Here is a 27,245-nt window from a genome sequence, read left to right as displayed (position 1 = left end):
TTCCAAGCCGCTCTCTCTGGGACAAATTACTTCAAACGGCCTCCTTTGTATCATAACAGAATAAAAAAAAGAATCAGCCCAATCAGCGGCTCTCCAAAACCCTCGACTCGGGAATTAATTATTGAACCGAGGGCTTTTCTCTCTCCTAGCAGTCCGCGACACAGATCTATTTATTTTGGAAAAGTCGTTTTGCTCTTAAAAACACACTGCTGGCTGAGAACCCAGTTTACTGCTATCTCTCTCTCTCCCTCAATGTTTTCACTCCTCTTTGCTGCACAGCCCCTGAAGGGACATGTGAATAGGTTTAGGCCACGAAAATTAATCTGAAAACCCCACGACCAGCATCCACCATAGAGTTGGTTAAACAGAAGTATTGCTCAGACTGTAATGGACTTAAGATGAACTGAGCTGTTAACTTGTGAGGTTTCTTTCACATGGAGGTTGCACTTTTTTCCTCAGCACCACCTCTTTGTTTCAGTGACCATGTGTTTTCTCCTCCTGTTGGTTTGGTTTTGGCTGCAAGAAAGCACAAAACCACTATTTATGGAATATAGTATGCAGCTAAAGTAGAAAAATGCGAGTTAAAGCAGAGGATCCTTTAATACACTTTCCAGGGTTAGTTATTGGTTGCACAGGGTAAGATTATTTCCAGTACATTTCTGGAAAACTTCCAAGGAAAGCTTCATTTTCATTGTGATATGTTTGGAGGAGATTGATTAATACAGTTTTGAGAATAAATCACATTGTCACAATCATTTCATGGAAAGAGGTAAAAAATATTTGATTCTGACTTTATGGGCGAAATGAGTTTTCCTTGTTAAAATCCTATCTGCACACAGCCCAAATTATTGGCTTGATATTAAAAGTACTTTTTCACATTAGTTAACTTGCTAGCCATCTAACTCAAGGTCAGCAATGTCAAGATGTTTTGCTATTGGTCAATGCTGTGAATTCTCCGAAAGGGAACTTAAGATCTAGGATTCCACTCACAACATTGATACTAATAAAATTAATTGATTTCCTTCAGAATGTCTGTCTGACCAAGCAATTAAACTGAACGTATCTTTAAAAAAAAACACTGGCGTGATTTCTGTGTGGCCATCAGGTGACTCACAAGTAATGTGACACTGACATAAGGAAAATAATATTCAAGTAATGCATGCATGCATGAAATAACACTAAACTAAATGTTAAACCTCTGAAGGATCGACAGCAGCCTCAGGAATACAACTGACATGACTGTTACAAAGAGGATAAAATGAAAGCATGTTGTCTAGCACTCCCATGAACACGAGCGGGCTGCAGCTCGCAGGAGATTGGGGCAGAGTGCAACGATATACGAGCCCCCTTCAGACCCTTACAGCCTTCATCCCCTCGCCAAGGCTCACAAAGCAGCACAGCAGCCGTCACAGTGAGCACACAACTGTTTACAAATCCCCAGTTAATAGGATCAGGCCTCATTGACTGGGCCGCTCCGATGTGTCTGATGTAATCTATTAGCTGTATGATAGTCAGTGTCTCAGTCCAATCGATAACCCTGGGCCTCCATATTGCTCCACTGTGGACTGTTACTCCTCTTTAGTGCTGCTTAGAATGCAGGCTTAGTGACTATAAAGTGTGTGTGCGTGTACTTGTGAGTGTATGCAGTGGTGTGTGTCCATCTACTTGTCCTTGTGTGTCAGTTCAGGCACTTCTGTGAATTTCTGAGTTTTAATCTTGAAGTCTGTGTGTTTGCAGTGTATACTGAAGCTGTGTATCCCCGCAGAGAAAATGTGTATGCGAAAAACCGTATGATGTACTGCAGCTGGTATATTTGCATTGTTAAATCATGAAACATCTATACTGTAGCCGATGCTGAGGCAGATGTTAATTCTGTAACACTTTAATGCATGAATGCATGTGGGGATTGTGTGTCTGTGTGTGTGTTGTATAATTATGTTGACATTTGTAATATCCACGCACCTATACACAGGTGTATTACTGTACAATGCGCATATGTGTGTATTAATGCAGCTGTACAGTAGATGGCACGTGTGGAAGTGCATGTTCTTGCATCTGTGTGTGCGCGCCACTGTGTTTGTGTGTGTCAGAGTGTGTCTGTAGCTGGTGTAACTGGGTTTCCAATTAAGTTGAACCACAGGCCGGATCAATGCTAGTCCTCTGTGTGCAGGAATGAGCAGCCCTGGGCCCTCAGAGCATGCCCACGAATAATTTATCACTCACACTAGGCCCAGGCAGAGAGGAGGAGGACGAGGAGGAGGAGTACGGGGAGGAGGAGGAGGAGGAGGAGGAGACAGGGAGCAAGGACAAAGTGTCCAGCCCAGGGGAGAGAACGCAAAAGATGGGCAATCGAGGGGACAGAAAGACGGAGGGGTAAAGAAAGAGAGAGAGAGATCAGGACTCAGAGGAAAACACTGTCAGCTCCCGATCATTCAGAAGCATCACACTCAACATTTTTTCTAGTAAACAACCATCGAAAATGAAATCCTGCAGGGATCGTGAGCCATATATTTCCTTTGAATACAGTATACTGTGGGTTTGCAAATGCTCTAAGCTGGGAAAAGATGGAAAAATGTCATATGGCATCAGTCAATTTTCCAGTAATTGCCTTTTGCAAATCAGATATCCAGCCAATATTGTCTGCCTCTTGTTTTAAGTAAGGTTCTGTTGATTTGATCATTTGATTTGATCGTTTCTGTTCATTATTCATCAATACTATTTCCAAATTTCAAATCGATTATAATGGCACATTTAGATTGACCATTAGAATTTCTATCCTATAAAATTTAGCGTAAGAATCAGAGTTTCACTGAAAATTAAAAGTATTACACTTGTAGAAGGGATTATAGCATAGTATGAAGTGGTTCAGAAGGAACCACTTAAAATCTAAGGGATTCCATTGAATCAAACAAATCTGAACCACACACAGAAGCTTTTTCTGGCCTGATGCCGGATTCCACTATTTCTTATTTCCTTACCAAAAAGTTACAAGTCACTGTTAAAATATCTATTTGCTTTAGATATGACGTTGTTGTCATATCTGTCTATATATCTGTCTGTCTGCTGATTTGCTTATCAGCATATATGTATGGCCACACAATAACCCTCCTCCTACCTATTAACGATCAGAAATCAAAGTTAACAACAGCTGGTGTTGTAAATATCTAATCTTTATTTTTTTTATTATTTACCTTATTTTCTGTTTAAGTTGTTTGACCTTTTCTTGTTCTGTAAATAAAAATAAAGTTGTCCTCCAAAAGTGGGGGGGTGGTGGTGGGCCAAAAAAAAGAAAGAAAAAAAAAAGATATGATGTTGTTACCGCTCCTTCTCTTGGTAAGACCCGCCCTAGGAGGCAGTCAAGCGCTAGGACTGTCAAGACGTCCATTCTGTGGCAAGGTGCCTGATATGTTCAAGACCTATCCTCTGACCCTAATCACTCAAGGTCAATGCCTAACATCAAGCAATCAGACTGCTCTGCAGGGTCGATCAAGCCAACAAAGGGAGTGGGACACATAATCAGATGTGACTTTATGGTTAAGATTTGGTGCAACGTTGTTAGGGTTGAGGTTTCTGACTTCATTAAGGTTAGGGACCTTAGACATCAAGGTGACAACACCAATAACATAAGTAAGGTTAGGGAACAATCGTGGTTGTGTTTAAAAAACACAAAACTGATCTACCCTATGTGTACAGTTGCTCTTTAACATCATCTGACTTAATCCTTTGCTCCCATCATAATTTCCAGAGAGTTTTGTCACTTGAGTGTAAAAATATAATGTCTTACGCTATTTTCTGAAACGACTGATTCTGTCATTTTTGTTGGAAGGGCCGTTTTGCTGGAACGGTATCTGTACCAGCGCTAGCACAAAAGTGCATAAGGTCTATAAGGTAGCTGACATCCTCAATCCACATTAAATACAATTTTCTGTTTCTATAACAACGAATAAATAATCCAGGAAATACCAGTGATGTTATATCTTTCATGTAACTAAGGCGGACACCTTCTGGTCGGTTGGTCGATTGGTTGGTTGATATGCTCTTGTCTGACCAAATTCTCATCAGTCGGACGATCGCTGGTGATACTTTCATAGGGCCGTGTGTAACAGCCTCACATTATACATCTTAATGAGATCAACAAAGAGGTTTTTAGATTTTAGATTTTTGAAATAAAGAGTGCCGGCATCACATCAATATCCTGAGTTTGGGTTGGAAATATCAGGGAAGAAAAGGTTGGACCAGTTCATCTGTGAATATTTGTAATTTTGTGGCTTGAAAATGTCCAATTTAAACATGAGGAGTATGATCAAATATGAGCCACCATCAGCTTCAGCTCACATCAGTAATAGTCTTCACTCCATCGTGTATCATGGACAATCAAGAGATCAAGAGATTGATGCATTTAAATTCACCCTAATGCAGGCTTTACTGAGGCTCGGTGAGTCACAATTTCTTGTTCATCTTTTTATTTTAACAGAAACTGAAGCAGATATCACTAGCAGTCTCGCTTGTTAGTCAGCAGGGTATAATGTGTTGGTACAAGACAAGCAGCGGTTTAAACCCCACTGTCTCATTGCAGGAAGCACATCTTCTGCTTGGACACTCTGCATTAGGATTTACTGCATAATCAAATTGCAACTAACACCCAAGTGGATATAAGTGCACAAACACACATGCATATATTCACATGACAGTATGTCACCTACTGCATCTTAGCTGCACAAAAACATATGTAGACGCACACACGTACAAACAAAACAAACACACACATGCAGACACACTGAACACCAACTGCTGCACAACTTCACATACACAGTGTCCCCACCCTGTGGTGTGTCAGAGTCCAATGTTCTCTCCGTCTCTGTCCTTAGTTCGTCTCTATTAATCTTACAGTAGCGAGGCATGGACTGGTAAGACGCTCCACATCGCTCTGTAATCTTCTCTTAATGTGCTGCACTCTAAGCCTAAGTGAACCCATTTGGAGTGACTGTGAGCAGACTGAGATTCCTCCCATGTTATCTGAACAAGTGTTACTAATGGGTTTATCAATTAGGTTAAGTCCAATAACTGCATGCCTGCAATCTCCTTTAAATACACTCCACCAGCGTAGCCCCGATTCCTGTGGTTAATGAGTACATGTGTACACAAGCACCCAAGAGTGTGTGTGTGTATGATGGACAGTATGGATCTGTATTTCTGTATTTATGAGCATGGATATATGTCTGTGTGTGTGTGTGTGTGTGTGTGTGTGTATGGCTGGTTCAGCACCCTATTCTCATCATGCATTTGTGAATGATTGTATGACAAACAGTTCAGCTGTGCTGTTTGTGTATGTTTATATATAAATCAGTTTACATGTACAGTACAACATATGTGCATGTCAATATATTCAAGTGCAACAATACTGCATATTGTATGGAATGTGGAGTGTGTTTATTGCATGTGGACATACTGCATTTTTCTTGTTTGTGCATACATGCATAGTTTTTGTGAAATGAGCAACCCAACACCAATACTTGCAAAATAATGTTTGTTGTTTTGATACTCTATATTCTAGAGTTAATATTTATTTGCAGCTGGCATAAACAAATAATGTTACTGTTGATGCTGCTCAAAATTTGTAAAAATATTTCTTTGGTTAGGTACTGTTGCCTTTGTCAAGACCTTTGAATCCACTCACTTCACCAAGTTGACTGCCTCATCTGGCATCATGCCAAGAAACAGCTGTTTCTCAGTAAAAAATAAGGACTGTAAATGAAGACGATGAGTCTGACAGCTCCTCATAAGTGAAGCCAACACATCTTGATAGACCTCTGGTGGCTGGCTACAGTATTAGTATATAGGTCATATACTCTGCCCCCTCCATGTTAGTGGATGGGACATGAGCCAAACTAAAATATTAAAGCACACATCAAATAACATTTTTCCCAACTATGGTTTTTTATTATTTTAGGTAGTTCCCACTGATATATGTTCAAGTGGTAATTTTTCTGAGAAATTTGGTTTTAATTAGTTATTAGATGTGTAATTATAGCTATGGGACATTGTGATTGACAGCTCCTGTATCGGGTATATTTGGCTGCACTTTTTTACAGTGAGAAGGGGTGGAGACATGTCTTCCGTTCTTTATACAGTCAATTGGTTAAAAAGCAATTGATCAACTGACCGATCCGTAGGGGACTAAAGTTATTGTCAACATGTGTCCCGAAACAAGGAGGAACAATAAGAACAATGGCATATCTTCTCAAAATCACCTGACATCTTAGTCTGTTTTCACTTTGCTCTGCTCCACTCTTACAATTCCAGTATGTTATTCGCATGGCCACGCATCACTGTCGATTTAAAGTGAGGTTTGATTCAGGCAGATATTTTTGTCTCTAGTGTTTAGTTGGGGAACATCGAATTTCTCTCTTCACCCATCTCTCACAGGGAAATCATTTAGAGTGAGATAATGTCAGTCTGAAGTTGGAAAGCAAGTTTAACAGGTTAAGAATTCTGTCTGATATCAGCCATAAGGCATAAATCCACTGAACAGAAACAATACATCTGGGCTTGATTAGCTAATGTAAAAAAAAAAATGCTTGAGAATGCCAAAGAGAGTTTAACCCTTAATAGGGCACTCATTGAAATACTTGCAAATTCCAAATTTCAACCCTACAGAATTTTGGAGGATATTACATACTGCCAGAATGTGTAAAAAAAAACCCAAACGAAAATAATATTTTGGGAAAAAAGTTTACGAGATTAAAGTGGCAAATCTACGAAATAAAAAATACGCAGATTTCTGAGATTTAAAGTGGTGAATCTGGGAGAAAAAAATTTGCTTTTTTCCCACTTTTTTCTCGTAAATCAGCGACTTTTTTCGCGAAGATTTGCCACTTTAAATCTCTTAAATCTGCAACTTTTTTTCTTGTAGATTTGCCACTTTAATCTAGTAAATTTGCATCTTTTTTCTCAAAATATTACCTGAAGTTACCAAATATAGTTCTTTGCCTGATAAAGGGTTAACAGTAATTCTAATCTCATTATAGTCAGTATCATCACACATAAGTCATCGCTCTGTATGTTTTTGTGGGAGGTCATGTTTGCAGGTGACCTTCAATGCATTTCAAATGAAAAACATTAGTAGCCCTCAATGAAGACGAAAGTGTGTGTTTCTGTGTGTGTGTGTGTGTGTGTGTGTGTTTCAGTGTTCGTGTGTGTGCGCACGTTTGGCACATGAGTGTTTGCATTAAGACCATTTACAGCGAGTGGATTCCCTTTTCTATGTACTCTCCCCACTGAGATCACTGGCTGATTACCCCTTAACTCCCCACAGAGAAGGTTTTATACAGTATTTCTCCTATATTAAATGGACACAGGCAGAAAGAGTGGGACTGGGAGAAGGAAAGTGAATCAATGCAAACCCCCATTTATTTAGCATTTTTACCTGTTTTAACCACCTGGTACGTTTGTTTCAGAGAGAAGGAGACTTCTGCGGATAATTTGGCTTCCAGTAAAAATCTACTGAATGAGGAAAACTAAGGGAATCCTTGCTGGAAGAAGATGATCGCAATGACTGCAATGGTGGTGAAGACAACATTTCTACAACTATTATTCATCATGGAGTTACTAAATGGCTAAATGGACCAACAGGTTAAATGATTATTTATACAGTTTTACTGCTGCTGTGTGATTGATTGAAAGGACTTGCCGAAATACTCCACCTGATCAGAGCACAGAGTGAGTGGGGTTAAGAAGGAGGCAATCCATTTTTCCAGACAGCCCAAATAAACTAGACAGAAAAGGGGGGATAGGAAACGCACATCTGCAGGTGTAAAAATCCCAGAACATGAGATGGAATCAAATCAATAGTTCAGCTTCTCAACAGACAATGGATGGACTGGGAGAATGAATGGATGAAAGAAACATAAAGTGACAGAGAGGCTGACATGGTGATAAAGTGAACAAACAAACAGTCAGAGACAGAAAGACTGACAAACAGGACGAGTGAAGAATTGATTTAGCCTGATGGTTTGTTGGACAGACGTCAAGACGGATGGATGGAGACAGATGGAAACGCAGACAGACAGGCCAACATAGTATCAGAGAGACAGATAGACAGTGACACCCTGACAGTGTCAGGGCTGCGAAACACGGAATCTTGATAACATAGACGACAACACACTGTACGCCATTTAGTCTCTCTGCCATTTTCTATCTGCACTGTATGGTGTGATATCAAGAATTCCCAGCTGAAAGCCTTCATATCACATCAGGAATCACACATACGGCTCGTTTACAAGTCTGTGCAATTTAAGAAACATTTAATAAGTGCATTTTTTTCCTACTGGCTTACTCTTTTTGATTAATTATTAATTAATTAAAAACTAAGATTAAAAGAAACTTTTTTCATTTCTCATTAGACACAGAAAAGCTGACAAGTGTAGTTTCATTAGAAATTTATTAAAAAAGTGCACTCAGTAAAGTGCAGATCTCTGCCAGGCGTTAAGATCTCATGCAAAGCATAGCACTGATGGAGCCAAACTCCACTCAAAAAAAAATAATTTTAAGATTAGTTTGCTTGTTGTGTTGTGGACAGACGTGACGAAGCAGGAATTCAACTGTAGTTATGTCGGCATCATATTATTCGTCTATTGCAATTAAATCACAGCTAACTTGTGCATGTTTATTCCGGGGAAACATACCAATGTTTTAGCGCTGTACTTGCTGAGTTCAACAAGTACAAAGTAGCAATAGGTTGTTATTTTGGCTCCAGTTGATGCTGGAAAGTAATGGTGCTGTTGTTTACACTAGTGGTCGACTGATACAGGTTTTTTAAGGCCTATACCGGTAGGCTTGTTTTCAGCTTAGCCAATTGTCGAAAATGCCTTTGCTGTGAAATAGAAGCACTTTTTGATGACTAGTGACCCCTATGGTACAGAGGAGTGAGAAGTCAGTAGACAGCAGTCAATTTTAATATAAAATAATAAATAAAACAGGTTTACCAATAGTTGTAAATTACTGCAACCCTGAGATGTCCTTGAGCATACAGTCATAAATATGCAAAAGAAATGTTAGGCTGATTGATCCTGTAGTATGAGGGATTAGCTGTGGACATACAGACAGATACACACACGTGACGAAATGCTTGATCTGCTCCAGGCTTACACCTGGCGTATATAAAAATTGGAGGTGGAGATAATAGAGTGATTAGCAGAGGAATTACATCTGTATTTCCAAATATATGTATCTAATGTACCCTTATGCATCTACATATATGAATGCTTAGGTGCTTGTGGATGCTGCATATAAAGCAGGTTGTTTCTGATGAATGGAGATCAGAGAAAAAAAACTCTAGGTTTGCATGAGTGAACGAGAGTACGGCAGAATATACGAGTGAGTGTGTTTGTGTGAAATGTGGGGAGAAAGAGTGAGACACAGAATGAGCAAGTGTGAGAAACCGAGAAAGAGAGAGAGAGAGAGACCAGAAAGATATACAGACAGAGAGAGAGAACCCGGCTCCATAAAGACGTGAGCAGAATGCTGCCAATGTTAGCGAGAGAGGTGATATATAGTTTAGTCAGTAGCAGCGGGTCACGACAAAGCCTTTAACAGTAATGTCCTGGGAGTCGCCTCGCCCAGGGGACCCGCGCTCCATTTTACAGCCAAGCGACTGAGACTGAGACGCCGTGGCATGACAGCTGGAGCAGTAAAGCCGGCCTCTAGTACCATCCATAACATGAAGGAGGCGTAGACGCCGCTGATACCACCACAAAACACCAGGCCCGAGGCCACACCGACAGCTGGCGAGTTAAGAGGGATGAAGAAAAAGGGGGCTTGGGAAATGGTAGGAAGTGGCAGCCGAGACAAAGGAGGGAGAGAAGAAAAAAAAAGAAGAGGAGATATATTTGCAGATTTAGACAGACACAGAAAGAAAGGGTTGGAGCTAAAGATGATCTACATCAAAGGAGGGACTAAGAAAACAAATAGAGAGAAGGGGAAATGGGGAGGAGAGAAGAGGTACCACGGAGCAAGGTGCAGAATTTTAATGTAAGAATTCTTTCAACAGTCTCTTTTAGTACTGAAATGACTACTCTTTTACTTGGCAAGTCAACTGTCAGAAAATTAATCTTCAACAATTGACTGGAGTATTGTTTAAATGCACAGTATGTAATTTCTGCAGCAAGCGATCTCTTAATTAAAACAATAACAGAAGAGGGACTTTGATGATGTTGTAAAGTAGCATGGGATCATGGTAGTTGTTGTTTTCATTGTCAAACAACAGAACAACTGAAAATCTAATCTGATTAAATTTGACTCAGGCAGAAATCATGTCCAAGGAAGGCGCCTTTTCATTGCGAGAAAATAGATGAAATAGCATTAGCTAACAAAGCTAACAAAGCTAACTTGCTAACGTAGCACTAGATGAGTCAACTACTCACACAGCCACTGTATCATCTAATCATACCTGAAATAAGTCTGAGCATGCTGAATGTTGTTGTAATGTTGCTATAATTTCACTGTAATTGCATCTATGCTCTTCGTGGAAATATTAATCAAGTAAAATAAGTGTAAATTACACAGGAACACCAAGATGCTATTTGACTCTTGACTAAGCCCCTTTGCTGTTAGTGCCTGCTATTCCATCACGCCGTCTGGGCTAACCAGCAGCCCCACATTGTCACTAACAGCACTCCCTGAAGAAATATGGTCTTATTTTTATTGAAGACAAAAAGCACTCCCCGAGAGAAGCATCCAGAAGCAGCCAATATGCGTTTGAAGAATATATCTAGGTTGCCAAACTGACTCAGCAGCGAAAACAGGTCAACAGGTCATTTAAAGAAAAGACGCTAAAGCCTCCAGATCATAGTGTAGAAATGAACCACCACATGACCTCGCAAGAATGAGTAAACATCGTAATCGTAAACAATTGCATGAGTCTATGCAGCAGAGCCATATAGAGACAATATTTAAGCCCCGCCCCCACTGGAGGAGAAAACAACCCATCTCTCTCCATTGACTTTGTATTGAATGAAGGAGCCTCCCCGACAATTCAGCTGTTAGCAAACAACATAAAAATGTCTTAAGCTGTGTGGTGACATGCACGACCGGTAAAGAACCCATAACTAGGTTTTTACAACTACAAGGACAAAAGTGGATACAGACGTGAGAAAGGAGAAAACTGCAGGATACTGACACTCAGCATGCCTAATGTTGTATAACCAACATCATTTATGCATGTTAAGCTTAAGCGTGTGCACAAGACTTTAACTGTTGCGATGGAATGTGCATATTTCAGAAAGCTATGCAGTATTCTGTTTGCAAGTGCCTTAGCTTGCTAACACATAGCTAATATTAGCTTGCTAGTAGCTACCTTGTCCTCTGGGGTAAATTTAGAGTGCTAAAATGGGTTATGGATTAGTTAGACATGCTTTCATTTAAGGTTTCCAACTACATACAGACATTTTGTTAGTGTTTCAGCCCTTATAGTGTGGCATATTTCATATTGTGGCGCAGATAATTTTCCCGTCAGGGAATGGCATGTTGCGATCTGTCTCTAAAGTTGTCGGACTTGGAACAGAGCTGACCTGATGTTACACTATAATTAGCAATTCAGCATTTGAGGGGCGGGGCTAAGCATAAGGTCAATTAGACTTTCTTTTTTGTCTTAATTGTGCCGATTTAGTGGCAACAAAAGCTGTGCAATCCTTTTGGGAAATTGCCTCTCGATCTCTACAAAAATCAATAAGGTATTACATTTATTGTTGTAGAATTACTGGTGTGCAATATGACTGGGCAGGCAGATACTCACTTTACTTCTAACGCAAGAGCCAGAATCCCTGCAGCGATCGGAGCAGCACTGGATGTTCCTGGAAAGTCTGTGACACAGCCACCACCGACGTTGGTCACAGTGACCTGCAGACAGCAAACCAAATAAGTTGCAATATAAAGCTATGTGGATGTCATATCAGTACATAGACTGAAAAAATGGATGCAGTTCTGACGAACTCATCAAAAACCGATTTCTTTGGGAGTGTTTTGGAAATGATTGCAGCTTTATAGCAAATCAAACCAGTAGAATTCCCTCGTCATCAGTTTTCTAGTTTTATATCATTTAAAAAAATAACTTATGTCTAGTCCGACCACCTCCTAATGTGAGGCTGAAAAGGGCAGGCATCTCAGCAGACAAAGGTGATATCACACTGATAAAAATAGGTCTTTCTGTTTCTGTAGGCCAGGAGTTGGCACTGCGTTTCTTCATGGCTTTTCACGGTTACCTCCACCATCAACACCTCGGCTTCTTCCTCTCCCTTTCTCAGTCACTACATCTATGCTTTACCTCCAATTAACACTCGTTTGCTTCTGTGTGTCTGTGTGTGTGAGTGTGTGTGTGTGCGCCCAGCAGTCACCTAGGTCATTTGGCAGGCCTCTATAAATATCACACCAGTCGCTGCTCTTTAACAGGCTTCTCACAGCTCACAGGAGCCAAAGAGCAGGGCTGCTGGCACACACACACACACACACACACACACACACATATACGCACTCATTAATGATAAACACTGTTGTTAGATGTGTTAGGCGGTACATGCACACTAACCAGAGGTAGTGAGCCTCCCACGCCAACCCCTGTCAGAGTGACGGCCATCACACCGGGGCAGGGCTCACCGAAGGAGGCGGGCTTCCCCGTTTGAGAGACAGCACCGATGGCGATGTTGTAGATGGAGTTAACATAGCCGTCTGCACCACAGTGGTCATGCTGCATTCCACCATTACCTGCCGCCCACACATAAATGCTGCCCTTCCCACCTCGACCCTGATAACACAAACAGAGGGACAATAAAGTGAAAGAGCAAGTTAGAATGTTTTCATCTAGCGGTCAGCAGAGCATTTCAAATATCACATATAAAAATTTATATCACACATTTACATAGGGCTCAAACACAGGAGGGGAAAAAAGCATTCCTTAGTGTAACAAAATATCCACAATCCACTTTTAGTGATTTTTAACTTAAATTCTGTTTTCATTTGTTTTAAAATGCTATTCGTTTTTTTAAGCACCAAATGACTGAAAGTATGTGACCACTACATTCATATTTGAATAAATTCACACAAGTAAGGGAATTAAAGCTACAAAGCACATATAATAGAAGCTAAAAACAAGAAATGGAGAAATGTCAGGGCACAGACTTGGAAGACATTTAAAACATGGATGGATAATAAGACTTAGCTCAGGCATGTAAAACATTATTTCTGACATTCAACTGAGAAATGCAGGTTCTTTCCTGCCACTATAGAGCTTAGTTGCAGCACCCAAGCCATATTGGGCACCACCTCAGCCAAATGAATATAAAGTCAATGCGGTGAGCATCAAAACTGACTAAATGCCTTTCCTCAGATCTAATGGTTATAGTTGGTCCCGACTGGACTTTTATTTATTTATTTATTTATTTTCGCAAGTTTTGCTTTTAAGATGTTTGGTTGTTGCTTATTCAGCATCTGCTTTATCATCTCATCCTCATCTTTTCCAATATGTTTTCGACAGAATAGATCATTTTAATGATCCAAAATGATGTTGAACCTTTCATGGGGGAGGAACCTCAAACGACTCACCAAATATGTGCACAAACTTAGAGAAAACGCTGCAATGACAAGAATGAAGACTTTGAATCAGCCTCTGAGTGTATATATCCACAACAACAAACAAAGTTTCCCAGCTGGGACATTAGATATCTTGCACTGTATTTAATTAAATATAGGTCAGAAAGGATTTGCAAATCATTGCATTCTGCTTTTATTACATTTTTCAAAATCTCCTAACTTTTTTGGAAGCAGGGTTGAAATCAGCTAAGCAGCGATATACCGGTTTCAAGGTGTACCGTGATATTAAAGTTGACGGTTATAATACCATAAACATTGGCTTATTTCTATGGTATTGGGGAAAAAAATGCAATCTGCATGTCTCCTTTTTTGCCTTTTAATTTTTTTTTTCTCTACGGGAGGTGTAGAGCTGTATTGTTTATATTCAAAGGGAGATTTGTTCAACATAACTTACATGAAAAAATAATTTCAAGCTTAATAAAGATAATAATAACAATGGTATGGACTTGTAAATTCTTGAAAATAAAAAAGTGTGGATTTAAATCTATCTACATAATCTAAATGCTTGACATTTTGTCCTTCCAATCTGAGCCGCACTGACAGTGTGGATGTCTGCTTTACATCTGACAGACAGCAGCGTGAACTTGGAGATGAAAGCCGTGCCTTGCGAGTTCCTAGCCGAAGGGCTCGTGCTGTCAGGCTGTGCGGCCCGTCCATCTCGGCCCCATTGTCCCGCGGGCCCCAACTGCAGACGTAGATGTCGATGAAGTGGATGTTGAAGGTCAGAGCTGTGGCCTCCATGGCATCAGTGACAGAGCCGTCCAACAAGCGGATACCTGGATGGAAAGAAAAGGTCACACATATCAGAGTTCAGAGGGAGGCTTGTGGAAAAACTTAACAAAAAATGACACTTTTCAAAATGTACCAGGAGAGCATTTCGGTGCTGCTTCAAACAGATGCAAATATATATATATATTTTTACATTAGGATAATGTGATATAATACAGTAGTGACACAGCACTTGAGGTGCAAATGAATCACAAAATGCAAATGCATCACAAAATATTGTAAGCAGCTGGCCTATAGTGTGTTACTTGTTTCCTCTTGTCTCATATTTGTGTGCTTCTGTGTCTGTCTTTGCTCTGATATCTGTTTTCTCCTGCTGTATGAATCCCATCGTTGTCTGTCTCTCCATCTGTTCTTGCTATATCTTTATTTCTATGCATTTTTCTCCATTACTGCACGTTAACGGTTAACCTAAACTAGGTAACTGTTCTGAGAATGTTCAAGAAAGTGACACCAGTAACCTTGCCACTATCAGCTGTAAATAACTTTGCATAATGATTTCAAACTTTCTTCTTACCAGTATTAACTGGTTTTAGCTTTGCAGATGTTAGCGACAAAGACAGCTCTCTAACCTTACTGGTCTGGGTCATAGTTACTAACTTGCTATCAAATTGTTGGACATAATGGGTTTTTTTTCGTTTTTTTTCTTGATTTTCAGTCACCTAAATTCCTTTTAAAAGCATATAATGTTGTGGAGTGGTGTCAGGGAGAGCTCAGTCATTACTAACTATCTACAGTGCAAATTAGTGTTTGATCTATGTTAAAGTTTAACTAATTTGACTCATTTTTATACATTTACTTCAATGCACAACTTAAATTCTGAATCAAATAACTGCTATTTAGACCCCTGATGACAACAAAACATGGCAATACATACATAAATAACATTCATAAACTGTATATAATAATACAAATACAAGTGTCACACTTACAATAGAACATCATTAAAAAGTAGCTAAATATGAAAAAGTTTAAGGACCTTAATTGTCCTATATAGCTACCATATTATTCAAGGACCTTACCAAGTGTCATAATGTTAGTTTCATATCGGTCTGTGATACACTTAAGTGGCAATAATCCTCCAGTGCTTGCAATAAGACTGCAGCCATAGCAGCTTCGGTTGCCATGCAGTGTTTTATTTTGACATTATTGGATGACCGAAAACTACAGAGAAAGAAAGCTGAGGTGAGTATTTTCTTCTATTCACCTCCAGGGAGCCTAGAGGGCATCACACTAACTGAGTATGCTATCAAAGGGAAAAATGGCAGTCAAAGTAACGTCCCAGCATGCACATAATACACGGTTGGAATTATGGATTACTTCACATTATGTAACATTTTGTCAGTCCACAAACAGGCAGTGGTTCAGGCTCAAGCCAAAAGTGTGAGACTTTGTGCTTCAGGGTTTGTGAATTTCTCTTCTCTGTTAAATGGAACATGGGGTAGTTAATTACAGATTTAAGTCAAAGTTGTAATAATTGAGTTTTGCCCACTTGCTGTAAAACTAAAGTCTGATAGGGGATTTTTGAGACCAATACAGGTACAGATTAAAAAATAAAAAAAACAGGAATTTATAAAAAGCTCAATAAATATCAATGCCATATAAACATTGTCAGTCATTTTGACCATTCAAATCAAGAATAAAAATAAATAAATAAATGCTAACACCATTCCATAATCACCCCAAGCCTTATTTTCTGCATTATTAATATCATGCATATCAGACAACGTATATACCAAATGTCTGTTAACTGATATTTCTGTCAGCCTCCATTAAAAACAACAGTGAAATATTATGTCACCCTTTAAGCTGATATGGTGAACTTAATGCAAACAGTTGCATGTTTCTCCTTTTCCCTCCGTTTTGGTCCCCACCAACCCTCCCTGAACCATCAGTATAATCCAAGACCCCTTCATCCCTCCAAATGAACGTTTGGCCTATTGCCATACTGACAAAGGTTTAGCAGCATCCAGGTCAAAACAACAAGACTATTGAAGCTGTTAAGATAACTCAACTCTTTACTTTCTACTTACTTCTCCTTGCTGACCGCTGCAGGCAGACAAAAGGTTTAACTAAAGGTCAACTTAATACTACTTGAACTGTGCACTACTGTATTTGTGCCTTTTTGTCTATATTTATTATTGTACACAATGTACCACTGAAGAAATGCAATTTAATTCAGCTGAATACTGAATATTGAATATTGAGTGAATAACAAGAAATTCTATCTTGGTCCTCCTGAGCTAGATTCGGCTCTTTAGCTGCAAAATGCTCCACTATGTTCACTATGATAGTCTCTTACTTCATCGGCCTGTCTGTTTGGTGCTCAATAGGTAGTGTGGCATCATCTTTTTTGCTGAAACAGCTATCTACTATGACTGAATGCTATAATGCCATAAGAGCAGTGAGAGGAGAACAAAACAGTAAAGTTGCTGTTCGGGAAAACTAAAACATTAAGGTCATAGGTCTCTAGAGCTATAGAGCAGGTTATGATTCTCTGTGGGTTTGTTATTCCGAGTGACACTTTTCTAATACTATTAGCCATGTGATATGACTGTTTTACATTAGCCGTGTTTCAACTAGGGGGAAGAGTGGCCACCGGGAAAGTCTTAGGCCACACCCTCCCAAAAGTCCGCTCACTCCTAGTGTCTCCACTACAAGTTAGCCCCCAGAGGGATTTAGAGACTCCGGAGGTGACGTATGGTTTTCGCCATCGCTAACTGTGCACAACGTCAGCAGCTGAAAGCAGCATGGCTAATTATGCACAGAGTCTCCACTTATCATAAACATAGTGATTGTGAATTAATGGCATCGCTAACTGTGCACCAACTGTGTCCGGTGCTTGTTGTAAACAAACAGCGATCGCTAAGTGAACACCTCCTGCAGCAGCAGCACATACACACTGTACTGCTACAGAGCTAACTGCAGCTAACTGCCGCTAACGGCGGCTCTTAACAAGCCGGCCTCCGGCTCATTATCGTCTCGTTAAGAAGAGTAAGAAGGAGTGGAAGGATTTGTCTCCTGTCGCTTTCGTGAAAAATAGTCACTAAGGGGGTCTGAAAAGTGCTACATTTATCAACAAAGTCGCAAAGTTGGGAACACTGCTTTGCCGGCTTTTACAAATGGCGTGTGTTGTTGTCGTGTAGTACTACGTCACATCCTGCTTAACGATCCATCCAATCAGTAACCAGGCTGTTTTCAGGGGAGAAAAAAGACCCTGCTCTTCGACAGGGACGAAAAAAGTTTTGACAAAAGCCGGCTACGGACTGCTCGTATTCAAATTAGGGGTGTTTCAGCGAGTGAGACCCGCCTCATTCCAGGTATTGCCCGGTAGTAGAAACAGCCCTATTGATAGTTAGCACTGAAAACAGCACCATGCAAGCACCCCCAACTTAAATAAATGTAACTGAATAAATAATAAAATAAATTAAACTTTTGCTCTCTTTAATACACAACAGTTTCACATCACAACACATGTCCTTTTTCTAAAGAGAATAAATTAAATTGAAGAGGTTTCAATGAAGGACATTATCAGAAGAGTCTGGTGATTGTATTGTAATTTAAAAAAAGGTTTATCCCTTTTTCTAATTGTCTTCATTTAAACTGTTTGTAATGCATCAGCTTGCATTTCAAACAATAAGACAGCATATTTTGTGTGATGAACATACATCCATTAAAGTTGATCTGTCAGACTTCACTTGTCTTCTCTCTGTTGATTTATCACACTCACTTAGTGTATACCCTGAAAACAACAGCAAATCTAACAGGACTACATAAATTCACAGAGAATTTTAAGTATATTTCAGAAACAGAAGCACACAGAGAGGTAAAGCTCAGTCAATCCTCATTGTCAGACAGAGAGCACAGGTCTCAAGAGCACCCAGTAGTTCCACATGCATCTTTCATTTGGGTCTTGCCCCTTCATCTCCTGTGAGCCAGAGTCTGTTTATGAGTCGGGATGGAGGAGACTCAGCACGGTGGAATTAGAACTAACTGTGAAAAGAGATTCCTGGTCTTGCCTCACAAACTGTTTTTTTTTTTTGCAAGAGGCTCTCATCAGCCTCTGACAAATGAGGTAGGGTAAAAGGGTTAAAGATCACAGAGTTCAAATGTCACAGTTCGCTAAGGACTGCTCTGTTCATACTTGATGTTTCATGCTGATGACACCAACGTATAAGCATTCATACAGCTGCATTTAGATCTGAGTGCTGTGGGAAATTTTCCTACTCAAACATATCATGTACTCCTCATTAACTTGTGGTTTATAGCACTCTTAGAGTATCCTATAAAAATCTTTGATTTCACAACAGAAAATGGGCTATCTTGTGCATTCGGTTCATTCATCCCTCGCCAATGTTACAACCAACACTAAAAAAGCCATTACTGAAGCTCCCACTAAAAAATGAGCTGTTAAAAAGGGTCAGCACGGCTCAATAGCAGCCAGTCACCGTGTAGTCTATCGCTGTCACACAAACCCAAAGCCATACATACACACAAAACAAATTACATACGCTCTTTTCTCTTTCCTTTTTCTTTGTCAAGTCATTTTTAAGATTATTTAAAGCAAGACATAAGGATTTCAAACAGACTCAACAAATGAAAGCTGGAATGGGAGATTTTTAAATATAAATTAAATTCTGTTGTATTCAAGTCCCCGTTGGAAGAGTTCAGACAATGCTTGTCAAGCACAATGCAGCCAGGTCCAGCTTTCTGTAGTTTGCTGCACCCTGGAGTTGTGGATTCTCCAGATAAAAAAGTAAAATTTGAGTTCAGAGAAAAAAAATGTTTCACACTCCAGCTTTGAGAAAAAATGAAAACTCATCTTCATCAAGTTGACGACATATCTACAGCATTTAGAACACATATGTACCATGGATGACAAATTAAACATTCATTTAAAGTTTTGAAGAATTTGAATTTAGGAGCTAGTATTGTGAGCTTTTGAAACGTTTTTCTAAATGCTGCAAAAGCTCACAACGGAAACTGTAAGGGGAAACTAAAAAGTCATATATTATAAAGTTATTGAAGTCAGCAATCTGCCATTGTGATTGTATGATACAGATATTATATTAATAACAAAAAGGCTTATGCTGGGTTGACAGCAGATCTGAAATAATATCTGAATCATACAATCGCAATGTTAAAACAAGCCTGATGCACATGTGTTGTCATGTTGATGAAGATGCTGCTTGTGTTGTGTCTATTTGCATATGTTTTCTTAAGTTTGCAGTGTTGAGCTCTTAGGGTCAGTGTAGATGTTTTCAGTTGCAGTTTGGCACCCCTGACAGAACATAACAGACTGAGTAAGGCTCTAGCTGACTCATTTTATACTGCTTATGTTTACAATCAACAAGCCATAACATGTTCATGCACATTCAAATTGTAGCTGCTTTAGATTATACTCCAAATGGAAAAAGTTATTTTACTATTTTATTTTTGCATTATCACACAATAGTGACTACTTTATAAGCAACTAGTGGTCTTGCTACAAGTGTTTTTGAAAATGCCATGTCATAGTCTTGGCCACTGCAGTACACCCACAATGCATTGCCTCCCACTGTCTTCATAAAGCTGGATTGTTTTCCTCACCTCCGATCCTGGAATTGAAGGCGATGCCTACACCGCAGTAGGAGTTGTTGGCCTCCATGGCAACTTCCCCTGCACATCGGGTACCGTGACTGAAACACAGGGGGAATAAGATGTTAGCCATTTACAGAGACTGAATATGCAGAGATGTGATTTTTCTTTTCTTTTTTTTTGATGTGTTGACCTGAGCACACTCAAAATGCAATCTGGACGGACAAAAACAGACAGTACATCCTGATTTTAAGACATCAAGAGACTGAAAAAAGCAGCTCAAATCACGGAAAACATTATGAATCTTATATATTGTTTTTACACAGCTGAAATATAGATTTTTGGGTTCAACACTTCATGTATGTAGCCATTTGTATTTTTTTCAATTTCAAATGCTGTAAAATTCCCCATGACATTGGGAGCACTATATCCTTTAGTGGGCTCATCGGCAGTTTGTTTGTTACAGTTACAATGGTGACAGACTTACCACTGAAAATGATCAATACTTTTTTGCTGCCCTTGATTTCAGAAAAAAGCAGGCTCTTTTTGTACATTATATAATCTACTGTTTAGCTAGCTAGGTGGTTATGCTAAAGTTATATCCATGAGTTGACAGAAAAACGCTGTCTCTGTCTGACTTTAATGTTTAGTTTAAAATTAAAGAAAACACTGCTACCCTTTAAATTAACTGACTTTTACATCTTCTGCATATAAATTTGTTTTCCAGAGCTTCTGGACATCTGTCGACTTACTCTCAGCAGAAGAAGCAGAAATTAAAAAAAATAACCCCAAATCAAATAAAAAAGGATAGCTTTAACGCTTAAAAACTGCACACTGCTACTGTTAACAGGGCTTTGTGAGAATTTTAGCCTGTTACCCCACAAAATACAGTTAGCTAACGCTAGCTAAAATGCCTTTAGTGAATGGGATGCTTTTTGGCCTATTGCTGGTTATTACTGTAAGCTAGCTAGCCTAGACATATAAATGCCTGCATCTTACATTAGATAAATACAGTGTTTAATCAATTTCCTACACTTATTCTCTTGTGTCTTTGGTGTTACAGTCTAATTAGTCAGTTCATTGATTTTTATAAGAAAACAAAAGCAGGAGGATTTCAGGAGTGATTACCTGTTCTCTTCATCTCTGATAGGCATGGGATCATGAGACAGACCGTGTGAAGCACGCAGGTCAAAACTGGCGAGGGCCTCCTGTAATCCAGACAGAAAACAAATGGAACAGAGTGTAACACAATGCAACACTCAAAACAAAACATCAGAGTGACATGACAGGAAATGAAGGAGTCCCGTGAAAAACTCTTGATACTGGCACTTGAATTAGTCTGTCAACATTTCTCTCCTGACTGACGGCAATCACTGTCACAGAGGAGATGCCTGTGACTGTGTCTGTGTGGTTTATGCGTGCCTCATAAAAGTGAACATGTTTGAATGACTTGTGTGCCAGTGTATATAGGCATAACGGGAGGAGGATGTCTTGGCAGCAAACCGTACAAGAGCAATTATGTATCTCTCTCCAGCCAGGCTTATCCATGCCAGACAATCTGCTCTGACAAAGTACAAGTTGGCCTGTGTGCTTCGAACTGCCTATAGGATTATAAACGACAAGGCAGGAGCAAACAACACTGCCACTCCACATATGCTTTATGGCTAGCCAGTGTAACACCAGTCTAACTGTATTTACAGCTTTATCACTATATGAGCCTTTTATTGTCTCAGGATTTAAGTAATAGAGGAGTTGGGTAGTTTAAGAGAAAGTCAATATACAGATTTCACTCTAATGAAAATCCAAACATGGTTGTGTAACCAAACAGCACTGATGGAAAACTATAACCTCATAAAAAGACACCTGAATCAGAAATTACATTGCATACCCATCCCTGCGATCTACTGCACGTCAAACACTAGAATAGATCAGTTATTGTTCAAAAATCTCGTTTAAAGTTTACTTACAAAGTTTTTCTTCAGGTCCTTGTTTGTGTGATCGACACCTGAAAATGACAATTTTTTCTAAATTAGTAAAAACAATTAATCAAAGTATTATCTGCATAATGAAACTCTGAACAAAGAGTTTAGAGCCTCCCTCCAGACAGGATTTGAAATATGTAAAAATACAAATTTTATTTAACATGGTTTATCTCTTGACTGGCGCAAGACCTATGTGAGCTGCAGAGCTCAGGGTGTGCAGCAGTACTGTCTGCGTCTGGTCTGTTTTCTCTGTTGGAACAATATGAAACATCGGTGAGCCTCCGGACTCAGATGAGCAGTCTGTTATGCATCAAAATCGGTTACCAGCAGATGGATCAGAATGATAAGTGTAGTTAACATCTTTTAGCTTGTTTATTTAGTTTGTTAGCTTGTAACTGGCTGACACAGCCTCAGTGGTTGTGAAACATGCAATAATATCTGCAATGATGCTACAGTTGGCTCTGCACTGTAGGTTTCAGATTTCTTTTACAGCTTTTGATTGGCTTTTATAGAGTATCTCTACTAGCTTGCACCGCACATGTTTGAAGTTCAGATTGTAGTGAAGTGCACATATCTCTCCCTTCAGAGTTAGAGGAATGTGAATACACCTCCCTAGTGTCAAACTTTATACATATTATATATATTTTGCACAGATACAAGTCAGTTTAGTGAAGGTCAGACATTTTAGGGGACATACATATAAAAATAAACATAGTTTTGAGTGAAATGAGACTTTAAAAACACCAACTCCACATTTCTAATATTTTGGTGCAGTAAGACCATCATCACCCTTTTTGTTTCATTATTTTCTGTGGAGCCATGTAAGAGCTGTTTCAAGTCATTTGAACTTGCAATGTGGTAGACAGGTTATTAAAACTTTGAAATTTTGAGTACCCTACTAATTGGTGTAATTAATTTGCCAAATGTAACGGTGAAGCCTATTTTTCAAAGCAAGTTTTGTCAAGACCTGGGCTTTGCTGTATGAGGTATCGCACTTGACTGATGGATGAGTGAATGAATAAATGGGCACACAATCATCGTCCCTCAAATTTAAAATGCATTTCTTATTCTTTTCCTTCACTCTACATCTTTTTATCATTCTCTCTTTCCACATCAGTTGCCTTTCTTTCACTTGCCCCCTCACCGTCCTCCCCCTCTCCTCTCCTCTCCTCACCCCAACCTCCACCACCTCCTCCTCCTCCTCCTCCATCTCTGCTGCATCAGGGCTCCTGTGGTCTCAGCAAGAGACAAACGAATGAGGGCCCCAGGAGGGCTGCGCCTGCTCTGCCAGACATCACTCACTCTCTCTCTCTCTCTCTCTCAATCACACACACACACACACACACACACACACACACACACACACAGGACCTGCCAGCCTTTGTCCCATGCAGGCAGTGCCTCCGGGTTGTCATGGTAACCTGCAGTCGGTTTTGCCGTTGAGGCCTGATTGTGTTGAGCTCAAGCGGGATGGAGCCCTGGGTGGGTGAGGCCTCATTGGAGCCTGCCATGCCGTGCCATACCATGCCAGGTCAACCTGCTATATGTCATCTACATAACCACTGATGCTTTATTCTCTCCTCGTCCACCACTTTGGATCTTCTTCAGACAAACTTCCCTTTTGCTGTTTAATTTTGTTTTATACTTTACATGCAGTTTGTGTTAATCTTACTCTTCTCTCTGCATGTTTAGCTTAGTTGGAGTTACTGATGCTGGGAATCAAACTCTGCCAGTGAAGTGCGTCCCAGGCATTTTTATTTCTTGGGATAAATATAGAATTTTATGAGCGTTAAAGTTGCATTCTTTTAACCACATCTCTCGCTCTCCATCCACTGATATGCAGTTCAGAGATTAAGATTATTTTGTCAAACAGCTACATTTTATGTTTATAGCAACTGTGGTTGGGTAAAAGAAAAATGTAGCACCAGTTGATACTGAGCGTTTTTATAGATGTTTAGTTTCTTATTCTCAAGGGAACAAGAGAAAGGGCTCTCTGGCCAACTTTCCTCCTCGCCTGAGCCAAGTTGGATTTCGACACAGAACACAAGGCCAAGCAAGCATGCTGAGCAAGTTTTTGCATACTTTTGATATAAAGAGGTGTACTGATTGATTCAGCACTATGGGCCAACATGATGTCTTCATATGGATTTCAAGTGATTCATTAAAGAGTTATGAAATGTCAGATATCTTTTCCAAATCCCCCCTCAGGCTGATCTATTTTCCTTTATAATATTCCAACTTTATCATCAGTGAAATCAGGAGACGCTCTCACATCTTCTGCTCCAACTCAATCTCTTTTGCTCCAGTATTTGTCCTTTTCAGGTCAGAATCGCTAAACTTCAATTTTCTCTGATGCTGCCTGTTATTTTTTTATGTATTTATGCAATTATGTGCAAAAAGAAAAAAAGACAATACCCAGTATTTGAGGGGAAAAAACAGCTAACATCAGGGGTTCTTGGTTAGTAAATACTTGGTGTTGCATACATTATGGCTCAGGAAATTCTGCATTTTCACCAAAATAATACATTATCTTTAATATTATTATGCTATTATTATTATTATTATTATTATTATTATTATTATTATTATTATTATTATTATTATCATCTAACTATAAACAAAATGCCATTAAAGATGGTTATTTTCAAAGGGACGGTTCATCTGAATTACTGAACTAAGGATATGTGAGGAAATGTTTTTATAATTTTGGTGAACCAACCCTTGTTCCCCAGTTCATATCACAGTGAACAGCAATGTTAAGAAGGTCTAATCACCAATTAGGGAGAACCGTTCAAGCTCATAAACAAAATCAAAGTCTGAATGAGGCTAAAAATTTTAATGGACAACTAGGTGAAATAAATGTAGTTAATCTCTGCTGTTACGTGAAAAAAATTGCTTGTCTGCAGGAGGCAAAGGACTTAACTGTAAGGAAGAAGCCTTAGTGTGATGTCACACGTGTGTTTCTATGTGTGAGTGTGTCAGGACCTAACATAAAGACGACCACCCAGTGACCTCAGTGTAGAAAAGGTGACACTATCCCTCTGCAAGTTTATAATGGAGACATTTAGGAATTAATGTCAAACTGCTCAGGAGGGAGCACATAACAAGTGAGCAGGATGGAGGAAGCAAGAAGGAATAATGAGGCAATATCTGCAGCAAAAACTTCCTTGGACTGAGTTTGTCTATCGGGTACATATGTTTCATTTTTATTTATTTTTTAAAATAAAAATATAGAATAAATACATTGGCTTGTTGAAAATACTAAGATATTAGCATCTTAGTAACCGATTCATTCACCATTGCTCTTGTGTGAGCTTTTAAAATTAGGCAGAGGGACCAAATCTTCAAGTCTTTTTGATGGCTATTCCAAGTAAGGGGAGGAGGACACATAAAAGCTTTCTTTTCAAGTTCAGTTCGTGCACTTGGCACAGACAACAAGAACATATCTTGTGATCTCAGACTATCACTACAGTCAGATGTAGAAATGTAAGCTGAAAGTTTACCCTAAATGACTTAATAAATGAAGAGGTACCAATGACTGAACTTAGGAAATTCAGAGATGGCCAACCAGCCCAGTGCAAATGATGAGCAAGGGCTTTATACGTATGGTCTGTCACAAAAGTCATGCACTTATATAAACAGTATCTCACATGTGAAAACAATGTGTAGATGTGCCGAAATCAAGAATTAGTAAAAAACTTAGCAGAGACCAGTCTTCTTCTGGCCTTGAAGGCAAAACATGAATTGTTTCTGGAAAAAAAACACCTTACTTCAGCCTCAGCTTTTTAAGAATATCATCAACATTAGGTTTAAATGAAAGGCAACCATCAAGCCAACTACAACATAACAGGAGATAACAGGAGACAGCATCTTACATATTTCCTTTATCAGTAATATCCAAAATATTCACCGGCTGTATCCAATCATTCTACTATAGGAGAAAAACAATCTTTAAAACAATCAAAATGGTCTTGGGCAGCCCTAAAATAGATTGCAGAAGAAGAAGGAGATAAACAGTGCGGGAGAGACATGACTATTCATTTGCTGAATCCAATAACGGAGTGTGTCAATGGGACCATCATTTTATTGTGAAAGACAAATGTAGATTTAAGTATTGTTTGGAGCCAACCCAGTTTCCAACAAAACGATATGTTTGACTATCTAAATAATACCGGAATATACATTTTTGCCTCAGTCAGTGTTCATTTGAATGTCATTTAGGACTAGGGTAAAATTTACAGTAAATTTCCCAAAAACTTTCCATGGGAAGTTAAGCTGGGGAATTTTGGAAATATTCCAAATTGGAAACTTTCCATGGGAATTTATGCGGGGGAAAAATGGAAATTGGGGGTAATTAAACAAACGGTATCATATTTAAACAAACAGTATCATACCCAAACATAAATATAAACATGGTTTTATCATAAGCCATTTATTTGTATATATTACAGTTTATTCCCATTAAGTCCCATGAAAGGTTTCCAACTTTGAAAATTCCTCGAATTTTGCAACCCTATTGGTTTTTGCAACTCAAGTGTGAAGCTGTTACAGTGTAAAGATGGGGCAAAATCCTGTTTAAATGTCAAAACTGTATTTCAATTGATAACACTTTTGGTAGACAATTTTCTCAATTATTTTTCCCATGGAAAGTACATTTGATATGGGTCTGTAGTTATATGACATCTCTGCCAACCAATGGAAGATCAAAGGCTCTTCCTGGACATCTGCTTGTGCATGCTTCTCCACAGTGGACAAATGTGTATTCGGATGAGGATTGACACGTGCACAGCATGAGCACATGTATGCTCAGAGGTGGTTTGCCACAAGGGTCAACCTGAACATCAAAAACATTTCACCTTCAAGTATTTACAAGGATGATCTGAGTGGAAAAATGCATTCAGTCAGGTGCATTCACTCAGGTAGCACCATACTGCCATAAATACAGCCATAAACACACTCCAACACAGTCCAAGGTCTTCTGAGTGTGAAAGTAGAAAGCCACGTCCCACAGTTAGATGAAACACTGTAGGTGGTGGAGCCAATGCAAAACCTTCCATGAATACAAATGCTTTGAACCTGGCTGACCCAGTCTAGATTGTGATTGTGCTGGTGTGTGTGTGTGTGTGTGTGTGTGTGTGTGCGTGCGCGCACATTTGCTGCTTCCGCATGTGTGTCAGCATTCAGCGGCAGCAGCTGCACTCTATCTCCTTGCTCCCGCAGCATTCACGACTGGTCCTCAGGGTCAAACGCACACACAAA

General features: G+C 39.4%; 1 protein-coding gene across 1 annotated transcript in view; it reads right to left on the bottom strand.

Annotated features, from left to right (window-relative positions):
- The window catches only part of LOC131976749 (neuroendocrine convertase 2-like), a 199,894-nt gene that overhangs the window by 64,412 nt on the left and 108,237 nt on the right, over positions 1–27,245 (bottom strand). The window contains exons 7-12 of the mRNA XM_059339903.1: positions 21,972–22,009; positions 21,133–21,212; positions 20,017–20,105; positions 14,245–14,417; positions 12,581–12,796; positions 11,792–11,895 (exon numbers count right to left, since the gene is read on the bottom strand). Coding sequence (XP_059195886.1) covers positions 11,792–11,895; positions 12,581–12,796; positions 14,245–14,417; positions 20,017–20,105; positions 21,133–21,212; positions 21,972–22,009 — 700 coding nt within the window. The remainder of the gene's footprint in view (positions 1–11,791; positions 11,896–12,580; positions 12,797–14,244; positions 14,418–20,016; positions 20,106–21,132; positions 21,213–21,971; positions 22,010–27,245) is intronic.

This window comes from Centropristis striata, chromosome 8 (genome assembly GCF_030273125.1).
Source record: "Centropristis striata isolate RG_2023a ecotype Rhode Island chromosome 8, C.striata_1.0, whole genome shotgun sequence".
Taxonomy (NCBI): Eukaryota; Metazoa; Chordata; class Actinopteri; order Perciformes; family Serranidae; genus Centropristis; species Centropristis striata.
Note: the sequence above shows the minus strand (reverse complement) of the source record. Positions and strands in the feature narration are given on the sequence as shown.